We start from the raw sequence: 20427 nt of genomic DNA, 5'->3' as shown, positions 1-20427 counted from the left end.
TAAATTCAGTAATACAGTACTCATGTCAACAGTTCCACTGTGGATGTTTGTAAAGCCGATAGTAGATCTTTATTTAACAGAGGAAGTGAAGAAACAGTATTGTGACCCAATAAAAATAAGAGATAGTAAAAGATATATGGATAAAAATATTATAATATGACACAGATATTTACTGATGGTCCAAATGTTCCAGAAAACAGGAATAGCAGCAGTTATTCCACAATATGAAATAGTTCTAAAGAAAAGAACACCCAGATTTTCTATTGTATATACAGCAGAGTTTGTAGCTATATTGTTATGGCTTTAAATGCATGGTAGGAACCTTGGGAAAAAAAAGAAGGTTGGACGACATCTATATAGAATTCAAAAGGGAGTAGCAATATGTTAAATTAACATGGGATTAAGAAGACTAGAAGAATCAGTGATCATAAGAATTACAATAGAACTGTATTAAATGGAAATCTAAATAGCATGCATTGTGGGATTTTTGAAACTAGGGAGCATGTACTGTTGCATTGTAGATTATATAAAAACAAAGGACAAATGCTAAAGCTAAAGTAATGGAAGAAGGGATGTTAAAAGATACATTACTAGGCTGAAAAGGAATAAGAATATTAGATTTGCTTTGTTAAAATATCTTAAAGATACAGGAAATTGTAATGTAATTGTAAAAATAATGATTTTTATTTGTTTATTTATTTATTATAATAAATATACATATATAATACATATAAAAGCATTGATGCGCTACACTCCAGTTCAGTTGGAGGCGGTAATGCACTAATAAGCTAGCCTGTCTGAAGCCTGCCGAAGAAGAGGTCGAGGACGCATGCGCAGTGTGTAACGAAACGAGTCAACGGACGAAGTTGGAAACAAGACCAGTCTCTCAATCCAAATATATACTTAAAGAAAGAAACGATGGGTGTGTATAGTCATCTACCTTATATTCATTTTTATTATTTGTCGTTAAATGCGTAATGCTCACACAGTATTTCTCATGACTGTTGATGTAGAAGAGTATCATAGCCCTGGTGAACCTCATGCTGGTTGTGGCTGATAGATTGTTTAATGGCGTGTAATTCAACGTTATTATTATTTTTATTTGTGCTTTTGTTGCATTATTCTGCATATAAGTTAATATACATGTATGTGTGTATATGCAAAACACGTATATTTATATACAACATGCATATTAATTGATATGCAGTATATGTAAATTTTATATATATATAAGTCTTATGTTTAAATTATTTGAATGTGAATTTCTTACTTTGGATTCCATCAGGTACTTTTGGAATACTGAATGGCACTCTGTATGAATACATACACATACAAGTGTTTGTGTATCTCTGTCTTTGTAGAGTCTGTCCCTCCTCTATCCGCACTTCGTCTTCTGGTTTCTCCTCTGCGCCTCACGTCTGCCTTCATGTGGCAAGTTGTCAAGGACCAGAATGTGGAGCAGTTTGGAAAACTTGAAGAATTTGTTTCTGTGATGACAAACCTTGTGCCAGAGCTCTTAAGTAGGAGGCAGAGGGCCACTTTGATAGTAGGGCTGCGGGCAAAGGTAAGTTGCGTTTGTGTACTGTTTTCGTTACTGTTTTCATTGAGATCTGTTCTACTGACATAGTTACAGTTGAAAGATGTGGCCAGGGTTTCCGCGTGGGTCATAAAAACTTTAAATTGTACAAGAAAGTCTTAATTAGGAATATGCCGCTATCAAATTTTCTTGTTGCAATTAATTGTTCATGCTTTTATCACAGTATACGGTATTATCACAGCATTGCAATTTTCAAAAAATTGGTCATAATACAGTATAACAGGTTAAATAACTTTTTTATAAAAAAAATAACTGAACATTTAAATACAATAAATACAGAAAAATATATAAAGTTAAAAGTTTTACACACATTAAAAAACTATAAAGACCCATAGGTGTCACTTTATAATAAGACCTCTTTAGTTAACCTTAGTTAATGCATTAACATTCACAATGAGCAATAGCTACATTTGCTACAGAAGTTATTAAACTTTGTTGAAAAAATACAACTCTTAGTTCATGTTAGCTCATTAAATGACACAGCTGCAACTTTCAATTTTAACAACGTGTTGTTATATATTGGAACACTTAAGATTAATGAATGTTCAGAAGAATTTTTAATTTGCAGTTTATGTTAAATAATGTTAACTAATGAGGCCCTAATGTAAAGTGTGAACGAACAATAAAGAATCAATGTTGTAGTCCAGGTTAAAATAAGAAAATAAATTAAATAAATAGCCTATTAAGTCTTAATATTTAAGTATTTGGCACTGCGATGAACACCATAGCAAATCCACAAATTTGAATGGCTAATTAAATAATTTTAGAAAGTAGTACAGCTACTTTATTAACAGTGACTTACAGTGCATTCAAGCTAACATTTTTTACCTAATGTGTTCCCTGGGAATCGGACCGACAAACCTCTTGCGCTGTTAATACAATGCTCTACCAATGAGCCACAGGAAATTTAAATTTATTAGATGCTGTCTATTATGGATTAATTGTTAAAAAAAAATTGTTATGTTCACTGTAATTAATCTTTTAGATGATTCTCGAGATGTGTCGAGGTGAGCTCCCAGCGGACCTTCATACTGTCAAATCACACATTCACCAAATTCAGACTGCTGATTTACTAAAGGTATGTGAAGTCTGGATGTTTTATTTTTGTTTGTTTGTTTTTTTGTTACACATCTATTTGTGTCTATATTAAATTTAAAAATGTTTTATTTTAATGCAACCCAACTGAAGCACTCAAAATGTATATTTGCTCTTTGCAGTTTCATTTACTTTCACAAGAAGATTCTGATTAATATCAGAAATGTCTGAGTATGTATGTCTATTATGAAGAACTTCAATAAGGCAGTCGTGGCCTAATGGTTAGAGAGTCGGACAAAAGTTGCGAGTCTGAGTCTCTGTACCAGCAGGGATTGTAGGTGGGGGGAGTGAATGACCAGCACTCACTTCCACCCTCAATACCACGACTGAGGTGAGACCCTTGAGCAAGGCACCGGACCACCCACTGCTCCAAGAGTGTGTGTTATGTGTTCACTAATCTCTGTGTGTGTGCACTTTGATGGAGTAAATGCAGAACACTCTTTTTGAGTATGAGGCACCATACTTCAGTACACATCACTTTCACTAAAGACAACTTTCAAGTTGCATGTGGACCATTAAAAATGTCCTAATGTAAAAAAATAAGAATTTAATAAAAATTTCTTAAATGTTTGTTATAGGAGTCTTAAAAATGCATCCAAACTAACTCAGCATTAAAGCATTAGGTTTTATTCAGTGCAACTCCATTTATAGTAAATACCCGTTCTAGTCTTAGCACAACTTTCACTTTCAATGTGAAGGATATCAAAACTGATTCAAGATACCCCCCCCCACCAAAAAAGAGAAGGAAAAATAAAGAGCATCAACAATACATTGCAATGCTTGTTTTGATACAAATGGTTTTGATTTCCTTACTAGATGTATCTACAATACGCAAAAACTTTTTGACATTGGTTCTTCTGTTGCTCATCAGAAACCAGACTTTGAGCTCCTAAACACCCAATTGTTTTTTGTTTAGAAACAAAGCATCTCCGCTCTAAACTAGATTGTCCTGCTGCAAATTCAGAAGTGCTAAAGGAGTCCCCCTCCTCATGTCAGCATCCCCGGGCCTAGACTGGGACATGTTCCGGACATGTTTCCATTATATAGTAAATCTATCAAAGCAGCCAAGCATCAGTGTGTAGACAATGCAAAGACATATCTACCAACACTAGAAACTTGTAGCAGTGAACACTGCTGTATTTCCACTGGACAAGCTTGAAACTACTTTTGCTTGCTTTGACAGTAAAGTTGCCCTCACCAGAGCTCAAAACAGAACCTCCCTCATGGAGAACGCTTTTACATGCAAAAGTTAATTAATTCTATTAGGGATTCACTGAATATTCAGCAACCAAAATGATTCAGCTGAAAATAGCAAAAAAATCTCTTTTGGTGTTCGGCCGAGTAAGCGAAAATGCGGATGTACAGAACGCGATCAAATAGACGCACGCACTAATTCAGCTAACGGCAGTGTGAAAGTATTTAAAACTATCAGAAAGACGCAGAAATCATTACAAACACGAACCACCAACAGTGAGAGACTGTTTAGTGCTGTATCACGTCTCCAATAAGAAGAGGTGGATAATGCTGGTGGTAAGGTTACTCCATGATGATTGAAATCGCAAAATGACATCAGACGATTAGTAAATAAACTGCATAATGTTATATTTTCTAATGCACGCTGGAACCACTGCACGAGGTCGCAGCACCAGGGTTCAAAGTCCAAAGCGCGAGGAAAAACTGCATGGAATTTGTTACTCGTCAGTTGCTCAGTAACATTTTTGTGAAATTAAATAAAGGCATGTGACAAGGTGATACGTGCGACAAAAACTTCTTCCCAAATTCAATAAGAATCATTTAGAAATCTGCATGCTTTTGTCAACAAAAAGAAGCTCTGAGATCTTTCTGTGGGTTTCTGCCAAAATAAAAGCTGAGGAAAAACCAACAACTCATAAATGATGGTATTATAAATGATGTTGACATTCATAAATGATGGTATTATAGTTGTTCTCTCATTCTGTAAAATAAAATAAAAAAGACAATAATAATGATAATAATTACCCTACGCAGCTCCACTAATACATTTATGTGTTATAACTTTCACAATACATATCATACAACAGTGTGCATTATCTATACTACTTGTGCTGTACTTACACATGTAATACTTCTAGTTCTATACAACCTTGTTGTGTATTTTGCATAGTTTAGTATATATTTTTACTCTGCATACTGTATTGTTATAAAAATATTAATAAAACGTTATTATGTGTATATATACAGCTGTAATGTTTGGACTATGTAATTATCTTTTCCGCATTTGCTAGCAAATACTTATTAAAAGTGACATGACATTCAGCCAAGTATGGTGACCCATACTCAGAATTCATGCTCTGCATTTAACCCATCCGAAGTGCACACACACAGCAGTGAACACACACACACACACTGTGAACACACACCCGGAGCAGTGGGCAGCCATTTATGCATAATTTTCTTGCTCAAGGGCACCTAAGTCGTGGTATTGCCTGCCCGAGATTCGAACCCACAACCCTAGGGTTAGGAGTCAAACTCTCTAACCACTAGGCCACAACTTCCCAATGTATGTGACAATAGTTTTCTTGAATTTACTCTTTTTTTTAGTGAATTTTAACATCTTTTTTTTTCTTCTTTTTTGCACAAATTGGTGCACATCTCATTTACTACCTTTAAAGTTTATATTGGCATTAATGTTGTCTATGTAATTTTACTGTCCACAGGTGAGTGACACAGACATGGAGAGTTTACAAGACAGCGTACTTCAGCTTGTCCTGAGCTTGCTAGAAGACTCCATGAAAAGAGAATACTTCTTTCAGGTCAGTGACTTTAAGATCCATAAAAAAATTGGAGATGTAATGCAGATAAATTGCAGAATAAGTAGGAAATCTTCCAGATGAAAAAACGAATATGTAGACGTGTATGTGATGTATGTGTGCTGTCAGAACAGGGATTTGTAGAGGGTGTTTTAATATTTAGTTTCGAGTGAAATGAAATGCATGGACTTGTGACCCAACAAACCAAACTTGATGTAGAAAAGCATAATGAATCTTAAACTAATAATTAAATCCCAAACATGAAATGCAGATTCATGCTGGAACATTGTAAATGCACTTTTCAGCTGGTCTGCCTCCGGACTGTCGGATAAAGCTCAACACTCTTAGTTCACCTATGATAATAATAATAAAATATACGCACTTTTAGCGAATGTGTGCACGGTAAAATTTGATAATCCAAGGTCAGCAGGATTGAATAAATCGAGATTAAATCAATAAAGTTTTGTGGTATTATTGAAAGCCAAGTCTTTTTTTCAGGAGCTATATGTAACTGCAAAAAAAAAAAAAAAAAAAAAAACAACACTTAAAGCTGGGGTAGGGAACTTTTGAAGCTCTAGCGGTTAATAAACAGAACTGCTTGCGTCTTGCGGAAGAACATCGTAGCCGGAACTACTTCTCTCTGTTTATGTCTATGAAGAATCACAAAGGTACTGGGTTACTCCGCCTCGGTTTCCCCGAAGCAATCTAAAATAGTCCGAATATAAACACTTATTATAGGTGCACCCTAGTGATTCAGGACAAGCCAAAAACACGGTTTGGAAAATGGATTCATGGTGTACTCGCTTATTATATACATTTTTCTACATTTTGAACACAAACAAAGTTACGGACCGCAGCTCTGATTGGTTGTTTTTTACCGGGAGCGATGGAGTTTCTGCAAATGGCAATAGGACCACTGGGAGGAGCCAGAGGAGCTTGATTTGTTCACAGATTATCTGTCTCATATTCTACTGTCAGGACATAATGACAGGTTTAATAAATATGTAAAAAATATATTTTTACAAAAGTTCCCTACAACATCTTTAAATTGCATTTTAATAAGACCTTGGAATTGCTAGAATATGACACATATAAAACTTTTTTTTTTCTATGGGTGAATGTTTGTTCCCAGAGGTCTCTAGCACTTTGAAGTGAAGTCTGCAGTCTTCCTTTGTGTCAAAGATATTTGATGTTTTTGATGTCCAGCCTGGATAAGGAATGATCCATTTGGTTTGAGAGCTGCTGTGGAAGTTAAAAAATGAATGGCAGTATTTTTTATGGGTTTGTATGAAAACTTAAGATGAAAGAGAGTTTTTGTTTTCCAGGAGGTATTTCCAGTTGAGTACGGTCCTGACTTTGACAAAGCACTGCAAGTCCTTGTTGGCTTTTTTCTCTCCAGATTGGAGCAACTTCTGCCTGTACCAAACTTCAAACAGGTCTAATGATACATGTTTGTCAAATACCTTTACCATATCTAAGTGATTCAAACCAGTTAGGTCTTTACAGTGCATGAAGCATTGTGATTCTGTTTATTTTAAACATAATTTTCTTTCATTCCAGCTCTCATTGTTGCTCAACTGTCACCCTGGGGAGCTAGATGCATGTGTGGATTCGGTTTGTAAATCACAGAATTTACTATCCTTGCTGCAGACAGATGTTTGTGGGACTTTGGATAAAAATGGTAAAATTCATTCCGCTTCAGGGTCCCTTTTATCAAACTTCGCTTACTTGGTTAATCAGATATTTTACAGGTCAGCTGGGCACAAACCTAAGACATGTTTTGGGGGAACATGTTTTCAATAATGAATGTAATTGTTTCAAAATTTGTGTTTTGGGTTTGGATGTGTGTAATTTATTTTGTAGAAAGTATAGTCAAGTTATGTTTACCACAGGCTTTATTTTACTCATTATTTGAAAAACCCCATTATAAAACCCCATAGGAAATACTCTTCTGGATTCTGACGTCATCGTTTCTGCTGTCTAAACTTCACCCAGCATGCAGATTTGAAATCTTTATATGCTGCTCTTTTAACATTGCTGGATACCCTTGCTTGGTTAAAATGGAAAATGTTAAATATATGCTAAGCCACACCAAAACTTATCTGGATAACCACGTAAGCCTTGGTTGAAGAATATGACCTACTTCTGTTAATGTAAAAATACAGTTGTTGAGCACAATTGGTCAATGGCTAATTGTTATTATTCTTTTTTTATATATATATATTTAAGTCCTTCCAACAATAGTGGAGGATCGAATCGTGTCATCATTGTCATTGCCACCTGCTGGTGACTCAGTCATTATAAACCAGCACAACAATGATGGCAAGCTACTGGCTATTGATTCTGAAAATCAGCCAAACCAACAACATGGTGTGGACAGGGAGGATGTGATAGCTGATCCAAATGTCCAGGATGTGGGATCCACCTTCAGCAGTGAGTCCTCAGACTCCTCTAGAGGCAGTGATGGAGAAAAGGAAACAAACTCTTATGTCGATGAATTGAAACAGTAAGTTTCCAAATTTGCCTTTTCCTTTGTTAGTTAAGGACGCTTGATTGATTCCACAGACAATATTGGAAGAGGGCTGAACTGGATGGTGACATCCTCTTGACCTCTTGACCTGTTTTGAAACAATCAGTATTGTACAAAGGGTTACAGTACTGTGCAAAAGTCTTAGGCCACAAGTATTTTCACCAACAAAAAATGGTTTTAAGTCGGTTATATCTATCTTTTGCTGTAGTGTGTCAGTAGTCAATTTCAGTTTACATTTAAAGATTATTTTTACCATTAATTGTAATAATAATCCAGTAAGATTTTTGTTTACACAAGCAGTCTGACAACAGCCGGTGCTCCACACAGAGATCTGATCTCACCATCATCCAGTCTGTCTGGAATCACATGAAGAAACAGAACAAACTGAGACAGACTAAACCCAGAAGAACTGCGGCAATGTCTCCAAAACACTTAAAGAACATACCTGCAAAGCTACCTGAAAAACTTTTATTTTCGCGTCAGAGGGGGAGTGTAAGGCATGTTTATAAACCAAATAACTTAAGTCATTTGTGGATTAGTGCGTACTGGAGATGTGAACCGTTTCAAACGACTCACTTTGATTTGGTGAACTGGTTCAACCGGTTTACGAAGAAGATCCGTTTAAATATAAATATTTGTTCGCAGTCCGTACATCAGACGAGACAAAAAACAATAAAACCCAATACAAATGAGGCATTTGTTGCATCCAGTGGGGACATAATTACTGATTATAATAATGACTTATACTGTCTTTTTAAGCGTTGTGTTGCATATCGCACTGTTTAAACAAAACCATGTCTGCATTTGTTATCTGAGAAACAACAAACAATAAGTCTACTGCTCAAAACTCGCATTTGAATCATCATTAGCAAATTATTTAAATATTAAATATGTGCTTACAGACTGTGAGTTAAAGCACCAGACTTTCCTTGCAAAGTTTGAACTGCCCAACTTTATAGAACTTCATCCTCCATAGTATGTGCTGCACACATCTGAAAATTGGAGAAAATTGTTGAAATACAACTTAACTGATTTCTAGTCTTGTCCACTTTTGCTTTCACAAGGAAACACACATCGACTTCACGACTTGGCGCCGGCTGCAACAGCGAGAATAAAAGGTTAAGCTTCTTTCTTTGTGTGAACATCTTGGCGGCGTTATGCAAATCTTCCCACATATCGACGTAGAGATGTTGGGGGTATGATAGAACGAGTCGTTTTAGGGGCGTGTGGACTAGTCTTAACTTTTATAAAGAATATCTCTTTGGATTTGAGACTCTTCGGTCTTTGCAACTTTACAGATCTTATTTATGCACTAAGAGCTTGTAACACTCCAAAGAGAAAGGAAAAATTTAAACCCCATCATTTGACCCCTTTAAATAAATAGAAGTTAGTTAATTAAAATCTATTTATGGCATTATTTTTGACGAGTGTCTCACTTAAAAGTTTTTACAGAAATGCCTAAAACATTGCATAGTACTGTAGCTATGCAGGTTTCTTGAAGCGTTTTGGATTTGGAAACTTAAAACCATTTTTTGTTGGTGAAAATACAAGTGGCCTAGGACTTTTGCACGGTACTGTAAATAAATAAAGGTACTTAACTTACTTAACCTCAACAAATTACCAGGTGGTGTGGGTTGGATGGTCAGCTATTTTTTTCAAAAATCAACAAGTCAGTTACTAAATTTGACTAAATTATTTATTTATGTAATGTATTCCAAAATATAATAGTCCAAAAAATAATCACTTCTTTCACCCTCTAGCCTTTTTTTCTTTCTTCAGTGGAACACAATTTGAAGAATTTCATCAATTTTTTTATTTTATTTTTTTTTTACAAACAATAAGAGTTATTAGGGTCCCAAGTTTAAGTTTATCTTAAAGTCATTTTGATTGTTGGTGCTTTTAATTAATAAGAGCATCATTTTCAACATCTGAGAAAGTTTTGAAAGTTTCTTGAGCAAAAACTTTTACAACATTCAAATATTAAATGTAAAATTCAAAATCTCTGATATGAGTGAGATCCATAATTAATCTGTTTGTAATCTAAATGTCTCCTTTTTTGTGAGGACTTGTGAGCACATTACTAAAGAATTTGCTCTGTAGTGTTCATAAATTAAAATATAAATAGTTTTGTTGTAAAAAGATCCTGTTTATTCTTTTTGTAGGAGTAACTCAGAAGAGCCAAGTGTACCATCATCCACCGATGATGCTCATAGAGGTACAGCCTCTCTGAATGTCTGTCAAGATTTTCATTATATCTTTTCATCTTTTAAACAAACTGACTATGTTTGTCATGTTTTCCTTTAGGTGATTTAGTTTTTCAGACAGCTGTGCCTCTCCAACGGCCCTCTCTTGACACCTTCCCAAACTCACCTTCTAAAGGCTTCCACTATGCAGGCAGGACTGTACATAAATGTCAGCAGTGTACAAAATACTTCATCTATCGCTCTGATCTTGTCAAGCACCAGGAAATTCACACCCAGGTGGGGACACATGAGTGTCCTCAGTGCGGCCAGGTTTTTGACGATTCAGCGCAGCTGGTGTCACACAGGAGCACCAATTGCAATTACAGAGTTTTTAAGTGCATCAAATGCACAGCCCACTTTAGATCCCTCAGGACCCTATACAGGCACAACCGAGTGCACAAAGAGAAAACCACACATAAGTGCCCTGAATGTGGACGGCTGTTCACTAGCCTGTCAAGGTTGGTTAGTCACCGGCGAACTCACCGAACTCCCACTGTTAAAAAGAACTACACTTGTAAACAATGCAACGAGACTTTCGGGTCGTACCGAGCCAGTTTAATCCACCAGAAGATTCACAAAGTTAAAGATGACCGCCCGTCTAAACCGGAACGGCAGCCAGGAAAGTGCCGATTTTGTGACTTAACATTCAATGTTGACAGCGAATTAAGAAGCCACCTGAAGACCCATGCAGAGTTCAGGCCTTATATATGCGACCAGTGTGGGAAGTGTTTTTCAGCAAACAGCAGCCTGCTTGCCCACCTCTCAAACCACACAGGGGAGAAACCTCTCCTTTGTTCGCAATGTGGAAAGCGATTTTACAGCAAAATCCAATTAAAATCTCACATGAGATGTCATTCTGATGAGCGGCCGCACATCTGTCCGTACTGCGAGAAGCAGTTTTCACTGTCTGGGAATTTAAAGATCCACATCAGAATTCACACCGGGGAGAAACCGTACGTTTGCCATCAGTGCGGAAAGGGTTTTGTCTCCGCCGGATGCCTGCAGGTGCATCTGCGCTCTCACACAGGAGAAAAGCCGTATCAATGCAAAATCTGCGGCAAGAAATTTGTGGTTTCGAGTCACCTTACGGCGCACATGTGCTTTCACACTGGAGAACGTCCACACTGCTGCTTGCAGTGTGGGAAACGGTTCATCCGGCGTTATGACTTGAGCAAGCACATGTACACTCATATTGGGAAGAGGCCGTTCCCATGTCCTCTGTGCCCAAAGGCTTACACGTGTCGTACACACTTAAACAGGCACATGAAGAGCCACAGTGTTTGACTTGAACCATTTGTCATCCTGAGTGCCTTGTGTGGAATGAAATCCATCATGATCTTCAAAGCAATAGTTCACCCAAAAACGAATCATTTTCAAAAATTCTCAAAACTCCATTATTTACTCACCTCCATGACCATGTCTAAACCCATATGCTGTTTTGATTTGGGGTGAACTGTCTCTTTAATAAAAACATGTTTCATCTTTGCGTCCTGCCATACTGTGTGAGCTGTTGTTGTTTCATAACAACAAAGTCATTTGAAGAACTGCTGCAACATTTTCATGCATTACTGATGTGTAACAGTTTCGTCTTGTGGATATGTTGTGTGCAATATAGTTCCAGAGCTCACTTTTGTTCTTTTAGATTTAGGGTTTTGTAAGATATATGATTTAAATCTAGAATTATCCTCAGTTAACAATTAAAGAAATGTGCTGAATAGTATAACCTCATACTAAACTGTGTAGACGACTTAAAAGTGGGAATAAAAAAATCATACAAATCATGAGGTGCAGTGTCATTTTTTTAAATATATATTTTACCACTTTTTTCAAAATAGAAATAGGCTACTGATTTTTATATCTTCATTTTCCTGTAAAAATTAAATAAATTTTGTAACCGTTATGCACAATTAAAATAAAGAACTGACCCCTTTGTTATGTGGTAAAATTATGTAGAAAAAGAAGAAATCAACGCCATTATTATGACGTCAACAGAATCTAAAAACCTTAATACAATCTGTTGAGTTGATTTTCATTGTTATAAACATTTGTCTTGTTATTATCAAATTAATTAACTATGAATTATCTATTTACCATTTAATTAACCACAACAAAACATAATTATCAGTAACTTGCTCTGGCCCCCAAATATAACTTGAGAGACCAATATAATAAAGAAGAGGGAAAGGCACCGTGATTCAAGTTGAACGATTTGTAATTCCCTGTAATATTAAGAACATCTGCTGTAATAGGATTTCAGAATTGTATGCTTAAATCGCTTTTATTAAAGAAATTGCAACATCTGGATATCTCCCGTGTTTATGCTTTAGCGCGTGTATACGTTTATCTTAAAATAATCAGTATCCAAAAATAATGACGATATTTTTCAAAATCTGAATCAGAGCAAATTATTTAACTGGTGAGTAGTGATTATATATTAGCGTATCTGTGGAAGACTGTAAATATTAGACGTGTATTAAATTGCCACATTAAGACTGATTACTTACTGTAAATCTATATTTTTCATGTTTTATGTACTGTACCCACTTTAATTAAACTCTGACACCGTTTGAGATTAAGGTATCAAACCACTTGTAAAACATTCAGAATATTATTCCCATATGAGTAGTAGTATCATACACCTTCCGTCACATTGATGGTGTATGGCTTGAATTATGACCCCTGTCAGCGTTGATTGACAGGTTGTCATATGTCAAATGTGTACCTGGTCAGATTTATGAGCGGATTTATGGCTATATGTCCCCTCTGTCATCCTGATTGACATGACAGTGGTGTGTCAAGTCAAGTCAAGTCACCTTTATTTATATAGCACTTTAAACAAAATACATTGCCTCAAAGCAACTGAACAACATTCATTATGAAAACAGTGTGTCAATAATGCAAAATGATAGTTAAAGGCAGTTCATGATTGAATTCAGTGATGTCATCTCTGTTCAATTTAAATAGTGTCTGTGCATTTATTTGCAATCAAGTCAATGATATCGCTGTAGATGAATTGACCCCAACTAAGCAAGCCAGAGGCGACAGCGGCAAGGAACCGAAACTCCATCGGTGACAGAATGGAGAAAAAAACCTTGGGAGAAACCAGGCTCAGTTGGGGGGCCAGTTCTCCTCTGACCAGACGAAACCAGTAGTTCAATTCCATGCTGCAGCAAAGTCAGATTGTGCAGAAGAATCATCTGTTTCCTGTGGTCTTGTCCTGGTGGTCCTCTGAGACGAGGTCTTTACAGGGGAATGTTAGGTAGGATATTCCAGAGTTTAGGCGCCAAATAGGAAAAGGATCTGCCTTTTATGATAAAGTTCATTATTTTCCATAATGTAATGATAAAAATTTAACTTTTATATATTTTAGATTCATTGCATTCCAACTGAATTATTTCAGGTCTTTTATTGTTTTAATACGGATGATTTTGGCATACAGCTCATGAAAACCCAAAATTCCTATCTCAAAAAATTAGCATATCATGAAAAGGTTCTATAAACGAGCCTTTAACCTAATCATCTGAATCAACTAATTAACTCTAAACACCTGAAAAAGATTCCTGAGGCTTTTTAAAAACTCCCAGCCTGGTTCATTACTCAAAACCACAATCATGGGTAAGACTAACGACCTGATTGCTGTCCAGAAGGCCATCATTGACACCCTCAAGCTAGAGGGTAAGACACAGAAAGAAATTTCTGAACGAATAGGCTGTTCCCAGAGTGCTGTATCAAGGCACCTCAGTGGGAAGTCTGTGGGAAGGAAAAAGTGTGGCAAAAAACGCTGCACAACGAGAAGAGGTGACCGGACCCTGAGGAAGATTGTGGACTGAGTCTGGAGTAGAAACATCCAGAGCCACCGTGCACAGGCGTGTGCAGGAAATGGGCTACAGGTGCCGCATTCCCCAGGTCAAGCCACTTTTGAACCAGAAACAGCAGCAGAAGTGCCTGACCTGGGCTACAGAGAAGCAGCACTGGACTGTTGCTCAGTGGTCCAAAGTACTTTTTTCGGATGAAAGCAAATTTTGCATATCATTCGGAAATCAAGGTGCCAGAGTCTGGAGGAAGACTGGGGAGAAGGAAATGCCAAAATGCCTGAAGTCCAGTGTCAAGTACCCACAGTCAGTGATGGTCTGGGGTGCCATGACAGCTGTTGGTGTTGGTCCACTGTGTTTTATCAAGGGCAGGGTCAATGCAGCTAGCTCTCAGGAGATTTTGGAGCACTTCATGCTTCCATCTGCTGAAAAGCTTTATGGAGATGAAGATTTAGTTTTTCAGCACGACCTGGCACCTGCTCACAGTGCCAAATCCACTGGTAAATGGTTTACTGACTATGGTATTACTGTGCTCAATTGGCCTGCCAACTCTCCTGACCTGAACCCCATAGAGAATCTGTGGGATATTGTGAAGAGAAAGTTGAAAGACGCAAGACCCAACACTCTGGATGAGCTTAAGGCCGTTATCGAAGCTTCCTGGGCCTCCATAACACCTCAGCAGTGCCACAGGCTGATTGTCTGCCCAAGTATTGAGTGCATAACTGAACATAATTATTTGAAGGTTGACTTTTTTGTATTGAATTGTATTGAATTTTGGGTTTTCATGAGCTGTATGCCAAAATCATCAGTATTCAAATAATAAAAGACCTGAAATATTTCAGTTGGTGTGCAATGAATCTAAAATATATGAAAGTTTAATTTTTATCATTACATTATGGAAAATAATGAACTTTATCACAATATGCTAATTTTTTTAGAAGGACCTGTATTCTAGGTATTATCAAATTGCCTGAATTTTGAGAACGTAGCGGATGTAGAGGAGTATAATATAAAAGGAGCTCATTCAAATACTGAGGTGCTAAACCTTTCAGGGCTTTATAAGTAATAAGCAATATTTTAAAATCTATACGATGTTTGATAGGGAGCCAGTGCAGTGTGGACAGGACCGGGCTAATATGGTCATACTTCCTGGTTCTAGTAAGAACTCTTGCTGCTGCATTTTGGACTAGCTGTAGTTTGTTTACCAAGCGTGCAGAACAACCACCCAATAAAGCATTACAATAATCTAACCTTGAGGTCATAAATGCATGGATTAACATTTCTGCATTTGACATTGAGAGCATAGGCCGTAATTTAGATATATTTTAGAGATGGAAAAATGCTGTTTTACAAATGCTAGAAACGTGGCTTTCTAAGGAAAGAATGGTTGGGGGGCTGTTATGTGGGTGTCCCCACCAAAGCTGAGACCAAACCTACGCCCATGGGATTGACTGACACTGTCACTCATTGCCAATTACGTTTAACAATCATTACCAATAAAACAAGACGTGCATTTCTATACTGATAAACATATATACAGATACAGCAGATCGATAGATATTTACTTTTACCTAGACTTAGTACTTTGTGCAGTGAAATTTATAGGCATACAGACATTTTCCATATCAACAACAATCGAAAAAGATTAACTCACCATTCGATTAAAAGCAGAGCTCTGGATAAGGGATATTAAAACTACAGTTCGCCTTTCTATACACTTTCTGATCAGTGACAGTCACTGAACGACCTGAGCTACAACCACAATAAGAGCAGCTAAGCCCTCAAACTAACATGCTCATCTGCAGCGCGTTGTTTGTTTTGATGGCAGGAGGAGCCACACACACCAATTCATTTCCTCTTGCTTGCAATGAAGAAATGCGAGAGAAGCAGCTTTTTAATGCATTTGTTTAGAAAAAATGCATACAGTGAAAACAGAGCAGGCATGGTACACTTTAGGTTGTAAGCATGTAATGTTTTTTTTAATAAATAACAAATCTTACAACTTTCATATTCCTAAGTTGGTTGTTGTTTTCAACTACGGCTGGATTTCATTTTTTAAAACGAACAGTGGTTGAATTCAGATATAGTGAAACACTTTTTTTTTACCAGCTGTATCACCTTTGTTAACGTTAAGGTCCAAATATAATTTCATTTAAATTCAGTTCATAATGTTTATTTTATTTTTTTGGACGTTTTGAGATCATGCACTTCAGACAAATGTATTTTCAGGTAAACTAGGTCATCTCCGATCTATCAAAAATTATCCTGAATCTACATTTGAAATTATATATAAAAACACATTCATTCATTCATTCAATTATAAAATTAATATATTCACCAACATATTTAATTATTTCATATTTCCCTTTCTTCCATCTCTGATTTGAGTTCAGACTGGTATTTCTGTCCTTTGTGTATCGTCATGACCCTTCTGGAGGTACATTGCCCACTGAAGATGCTGGTGTGCCGATTCCCAAGCCCTCTCACTCAGAACTAATAATTGACCACAGGCACCTCTAAAGGCTCCCCATACCATGGAAATAGAGGTTGTTGGAAACCTAGAAAATGATGGAAAGCAGTTAGACCAGTAGTTGACAGAGGGAGTTACGGGTGCACCTCAATAAATAATAATGTCATGGAAAAGTTCATTTATTTCAGTAAATCAACTCAAATTGTGAAACATGTGTATTAAATAAATTCACTGCATACAGACTGAAGTAGTTTAAGTCTTTGGTACTTTTAGTTGTGATGATTTTGGCTCATATTTAACAAAAACCCACCAATTCACTAGTCGTTACTCTTTTGGAGTATCCCTGTAAGATTATAATAATACAATTTTACAGCGCAGCCACCACAAAATCAGACTTGAAATAAAAAATAAAAAACAAAGCATATACATAAACCCAAATAGTACATAAAACAGTTATCGAATAATCATGTGTCCAGTTCTGTGTCCTAAAATCCTGAAACATTTATGTCTCATATTTTAGAACAGTCAGTCCATTTTTTTTTAAAGAAATAAGCCATATCTGTATGTGTAGGAAAATATTCAAATGTTACCCCCTTTGTAATTGTTAAGATTTTCATAAGTAACTATAATTTAATTTCTCAGTAACTGTAACTCTCAGTAAATTACGTAATTCCATTATTTGTAATTAGTTACTTCCCCTACACTGTTTATACTATTTTATAGTACTACTTTGAGTACTTTTTAACCTGTAAAAAATACAGTTTGTAAATCAAGTCACATTTATTTATATAGCACATTTTTTTTGTCTGATATCATCTTAGGACGTATGTGCCGACAACCACTTTACCAGTTACTTAAAGGCAAAACATATGCTCCCTTTTATCTTATCTTACCTCCTTAGTGTCATCCTCTTATATAATCCTGTCAGTTAGTTCAAGCACTCTGTTCTCAGATCCATACACACAGGAACTCAAACCAACCACCTCCACTGCTAAATCACTTTTCTCCTCCTGTCCCCTCACTGAGGCAGAAGTATCTAAACTTCTCTTCTCCAGCCATCCTACAACCGGCCCTCTAGACCCCATCCCTCACACCTTCCCCAAGCGATCTCTCCTACCAGCACTAACACATATCATCAACACATCTCTTCTCACACCATACTCAAGCAGGCTCCTTATGCCACTCGAGGATACATCAGCTCCAGAGATCTGTAAGATCCGGAATGCCAAATTCCTGATAATTTTAAAGCAACTGCTGAAACTCACCTCTTTCATCAACATTTGACTGTTGTGTGTCCAAACTTTTGGTCTGTACTGTATATATATATATATATATATATATATATATATATATATATATATATATATATATATATATATATATATATATATATACATGTGTGTGTGTGTGTGTGTGTGTGTGTGTGTTTGTAAACCTTCTTTTTCACTTCCCTTAATCCCTCCCCATTCTAGCTTTTACTATTCTGGACAATGTCTGAAATTTTGTATTGCGAACATATCCTGTTTATTTATGATAAGTTGTTCAATTGCATTCCTCAAATAAGAGCATCTGCTAAATGAATAAATGTAAATTCTTTATATAAACAGGTTGGGGGCGAGTAAATGATGACAGAATTTTAATTCTGGAAGTTAACGAATCCCTGTTCATGAGGTAAATGGCCTGAATAAATAACTTTTCTTGTGGCTGGCTGTTCTGGTGCTCAGTGCTCTATACCACAGACCAAGATGACAACAGTTCAAGGATGTGGCCTGGATGTGAGGGGTCCAAAGTATTTTTTCCAGCCCTTTTCCTTACTCCAGATAAGTAATTGTGTGATTGTATTTGCAGATTTACTGTACAGTACGTCCTTCCATAACATGTTTAACCAACAGATGTCGTAAGTGTGGTGTGTTTGAATGAATTCAAATCGTGAATTATTCTGTAAATCAATTGGTCATTAGAATTTAGTTTTTTAGCTTAATTTCTCCTATTATCATTCAAGTTTCTGGCTCAGCTAACAGCAAAAGTGGTTGTATTCTCATCTCAAAGGTAGTTAATTTCCTCAAATTTTACACGACATCACTGTCATTAATTAGTAAAGAGAAGGCCCATGTGGTGGAGATGCAATCTGATGATGATCCTGAACAGTTCATTAAACAGTCATCGATCATTAACGATTTGGCTTGGAATTTAAAGATGTATTTTAGCCTTTACGAACAAATGGCATTTCAGCCCGCCAAACAGTGTTGCCAGGTTGGAAATGTTGTATCTGTGGTGAGTGGGGCGGGGCCGAGAGGCGTGGGAACGAGGAGTGAGGCCAGGTGTAGTGATTGAAGATGAGCTGCACCTGCGCCCCACCGCCGGTATCGAGTCCCACGTAGGAGATGGAAGGATATAAAACTGGAGCGACGACCGTGAAGGACGAGAGAGGACCAGGCCTGGGACATTATTTTATGTGTTTGCTTTTTATTTGTGCGCGTCAGTCGCCGTGAGGGGCTGACGCGCTGTTTTGTGTTTATTTTTGAATATTCAAATTATGTTTTGATTGTGCGCCGGTTCCCGCCTCCTTCTTCCCAATGTATATGGAGTTGTTTTATCGTTACAGTATCATTCCAGCAGCTCAAAATGACTGATTTGGAAGAAAATGAATGTTGAAAATTACGAGTCAAACATAAAGAATACATCTACAACTTTTTTACACAACCTGAAAATTACCACAATAGATAAATAACTAGGCGTACCTTAATGGGAAGGTCCAAAATCCACTTCTGAGTCATCGTAAGCCTGCGTGTTGTCTGAGTACAGATTTGCAGTACAGATTTGATGCTGTCATGGACCACAACATATTTGGCTTAAAAGCAGGGCACGTTCCTGCATATTTAACACACTCTGAGGTGTGCACAAGCATTTAGAGTGTCTGTAATGAGCTAATTTCATGGCCGCGGACTTGTGTTTGTGAGAAAATCATTCATCATTCATCAAGACATGCATAACACCATGTTCTCCTCACAATCACGATGGTAAGACTTAGGATCCACAGCCAGATCAAGGAGTATTGAAGCCCTATGTGTCACAGTGTCTGGGTTGTGTTCCCTGGGTTCCACTAGATGTCCTCCTTTCTCACGGTGTCTGTCACCTTATCACTTCCTGTTCCCTTATTTGGTCACCTTCCTCCTTGTTTAGTAATTGATTGCTCCCCACCTGTCTCCTGTTCTCTCATTATCCTTCCGTGTATTTATACCCTGTCTGTCTGAGTCTGTGTCACATAGTCCTTGTTTAATGTCTGAGTAGTATTCATGTCTGTCAATTCTTGCCTTGCCTTGCCTTGCCTTGCCTTGCCTTGTGTTCGTGTCTTGTTTATGTTGTGTGGATCTTCTGGTTTTGACCCTGCCTGGACTGTTTACCCCTTTTGGATTATCCCTTAATAAATGACTTACCTGCAATTGGTTCCCTCTCTGTGTTTCCTGTACACCGATCGTGACACTATGCTTACAACGACCATCATTTGATGTGTCGCAAAATTCTGAAATTATCATACATGAAGTTACCAAGCACACCCCCGTACTCACACACATCAACTGTTCTACTTCTGCTGCCCTCACCTCTGTGGAATGTGTCTGGCCCTGCAGTGGACAGATTTACAGAGCACTCCACTTCAGCACAGAAGTCGTTGCAGGCCATGCATCACTTCCTGCCAAAACACTCCAACCCAGTGGCTGGTTTAAGTTGCCAGAAGGCTCCATTTTCCTAGCAGCTTGCAAAGTCAGCTCCATCTCCAGCTCAGACTCAACATAAGTAATCAGATGGCTAAACATAACACATTTCCTAAGCCCCAGGGACACTGCCCCAGAGTGACGTTGGACCATGAGCTGCACAAGCATTCCTGATCCC

The 20427-nt window shown here is 37.2% G+C and overlaps 1 protein-coding gene across 1 annotated transcript; it reads left to right on the top strand.

Annotated features, from left to right (window-relative positions):
- Window positions 1–781: 781 nt before the first annotated feature.
- LOC127972218 (zinc finger protein 436-like) lies at window positions 782–12032 on the top strand. Its single transcript, XM_052575565.1, has 9 exons — window positions 782–922; window positions 1362–1564; window positions 2583–2675; window positions 5389–5484; window positions 6807–6917; window positions 7042–7162; window positions 7711–7987; window positions 10174–10226; window positions 10316–12032. Exons 1-9 carry the CDS (start codon window positions 919–921, stop codon window positions 11536–11538), a joined length of 2181 nt encoding a protein of 726 aa, XP_052431525.1. The 5' UTR covers window positions 782–918; the 3' UTR covers window positions 11539–12032.
- Window positions 12033–20427: the final 8395 nt, after the last annotated feature.

This window comes from Carassius gibelio, chromosome A4 (genome assembly GCF_023724105.1).
Source record: "Carassius gibelio isolate Cgi1373 ecotype wild population from Czech Republic chromosome A4, carGib1.2-hapl.c, whole genome shotgun sequence".
NCBI lineage: Eukaryota > Metazoa > Chordata > Actinopteri > Cypriniformes > Cyprinidae > Carassius > Carassius gibelio.
The sequence above is the reverse complement of the archived record's forward strand: the minus strand, read 5'-3'. Positions and strand labels throughout refer to the sequence as shown.

What these genes read in the sequence shown, in the direction of transcription:
- LOC127972218 (XM_052575565.1), top strand. An exon ending in CTGTACCAAACTTCAAACAG is followed by an intron (nt 6,918 to 7,041) that starts GTCTAATGATAC and finishes CTTTCATTCCAG; the next exon opens with CTCTCATTGTTGCTCAACTG. An exon ending in TGGGACTTTGGATAAAAATG is followed by an intron (nt 7,163 to 7,710) that starts GTAAAATTCATT and finishes TATATATTTAAG; the next exon opens with TCCTTCCAACAATAGTGGAG.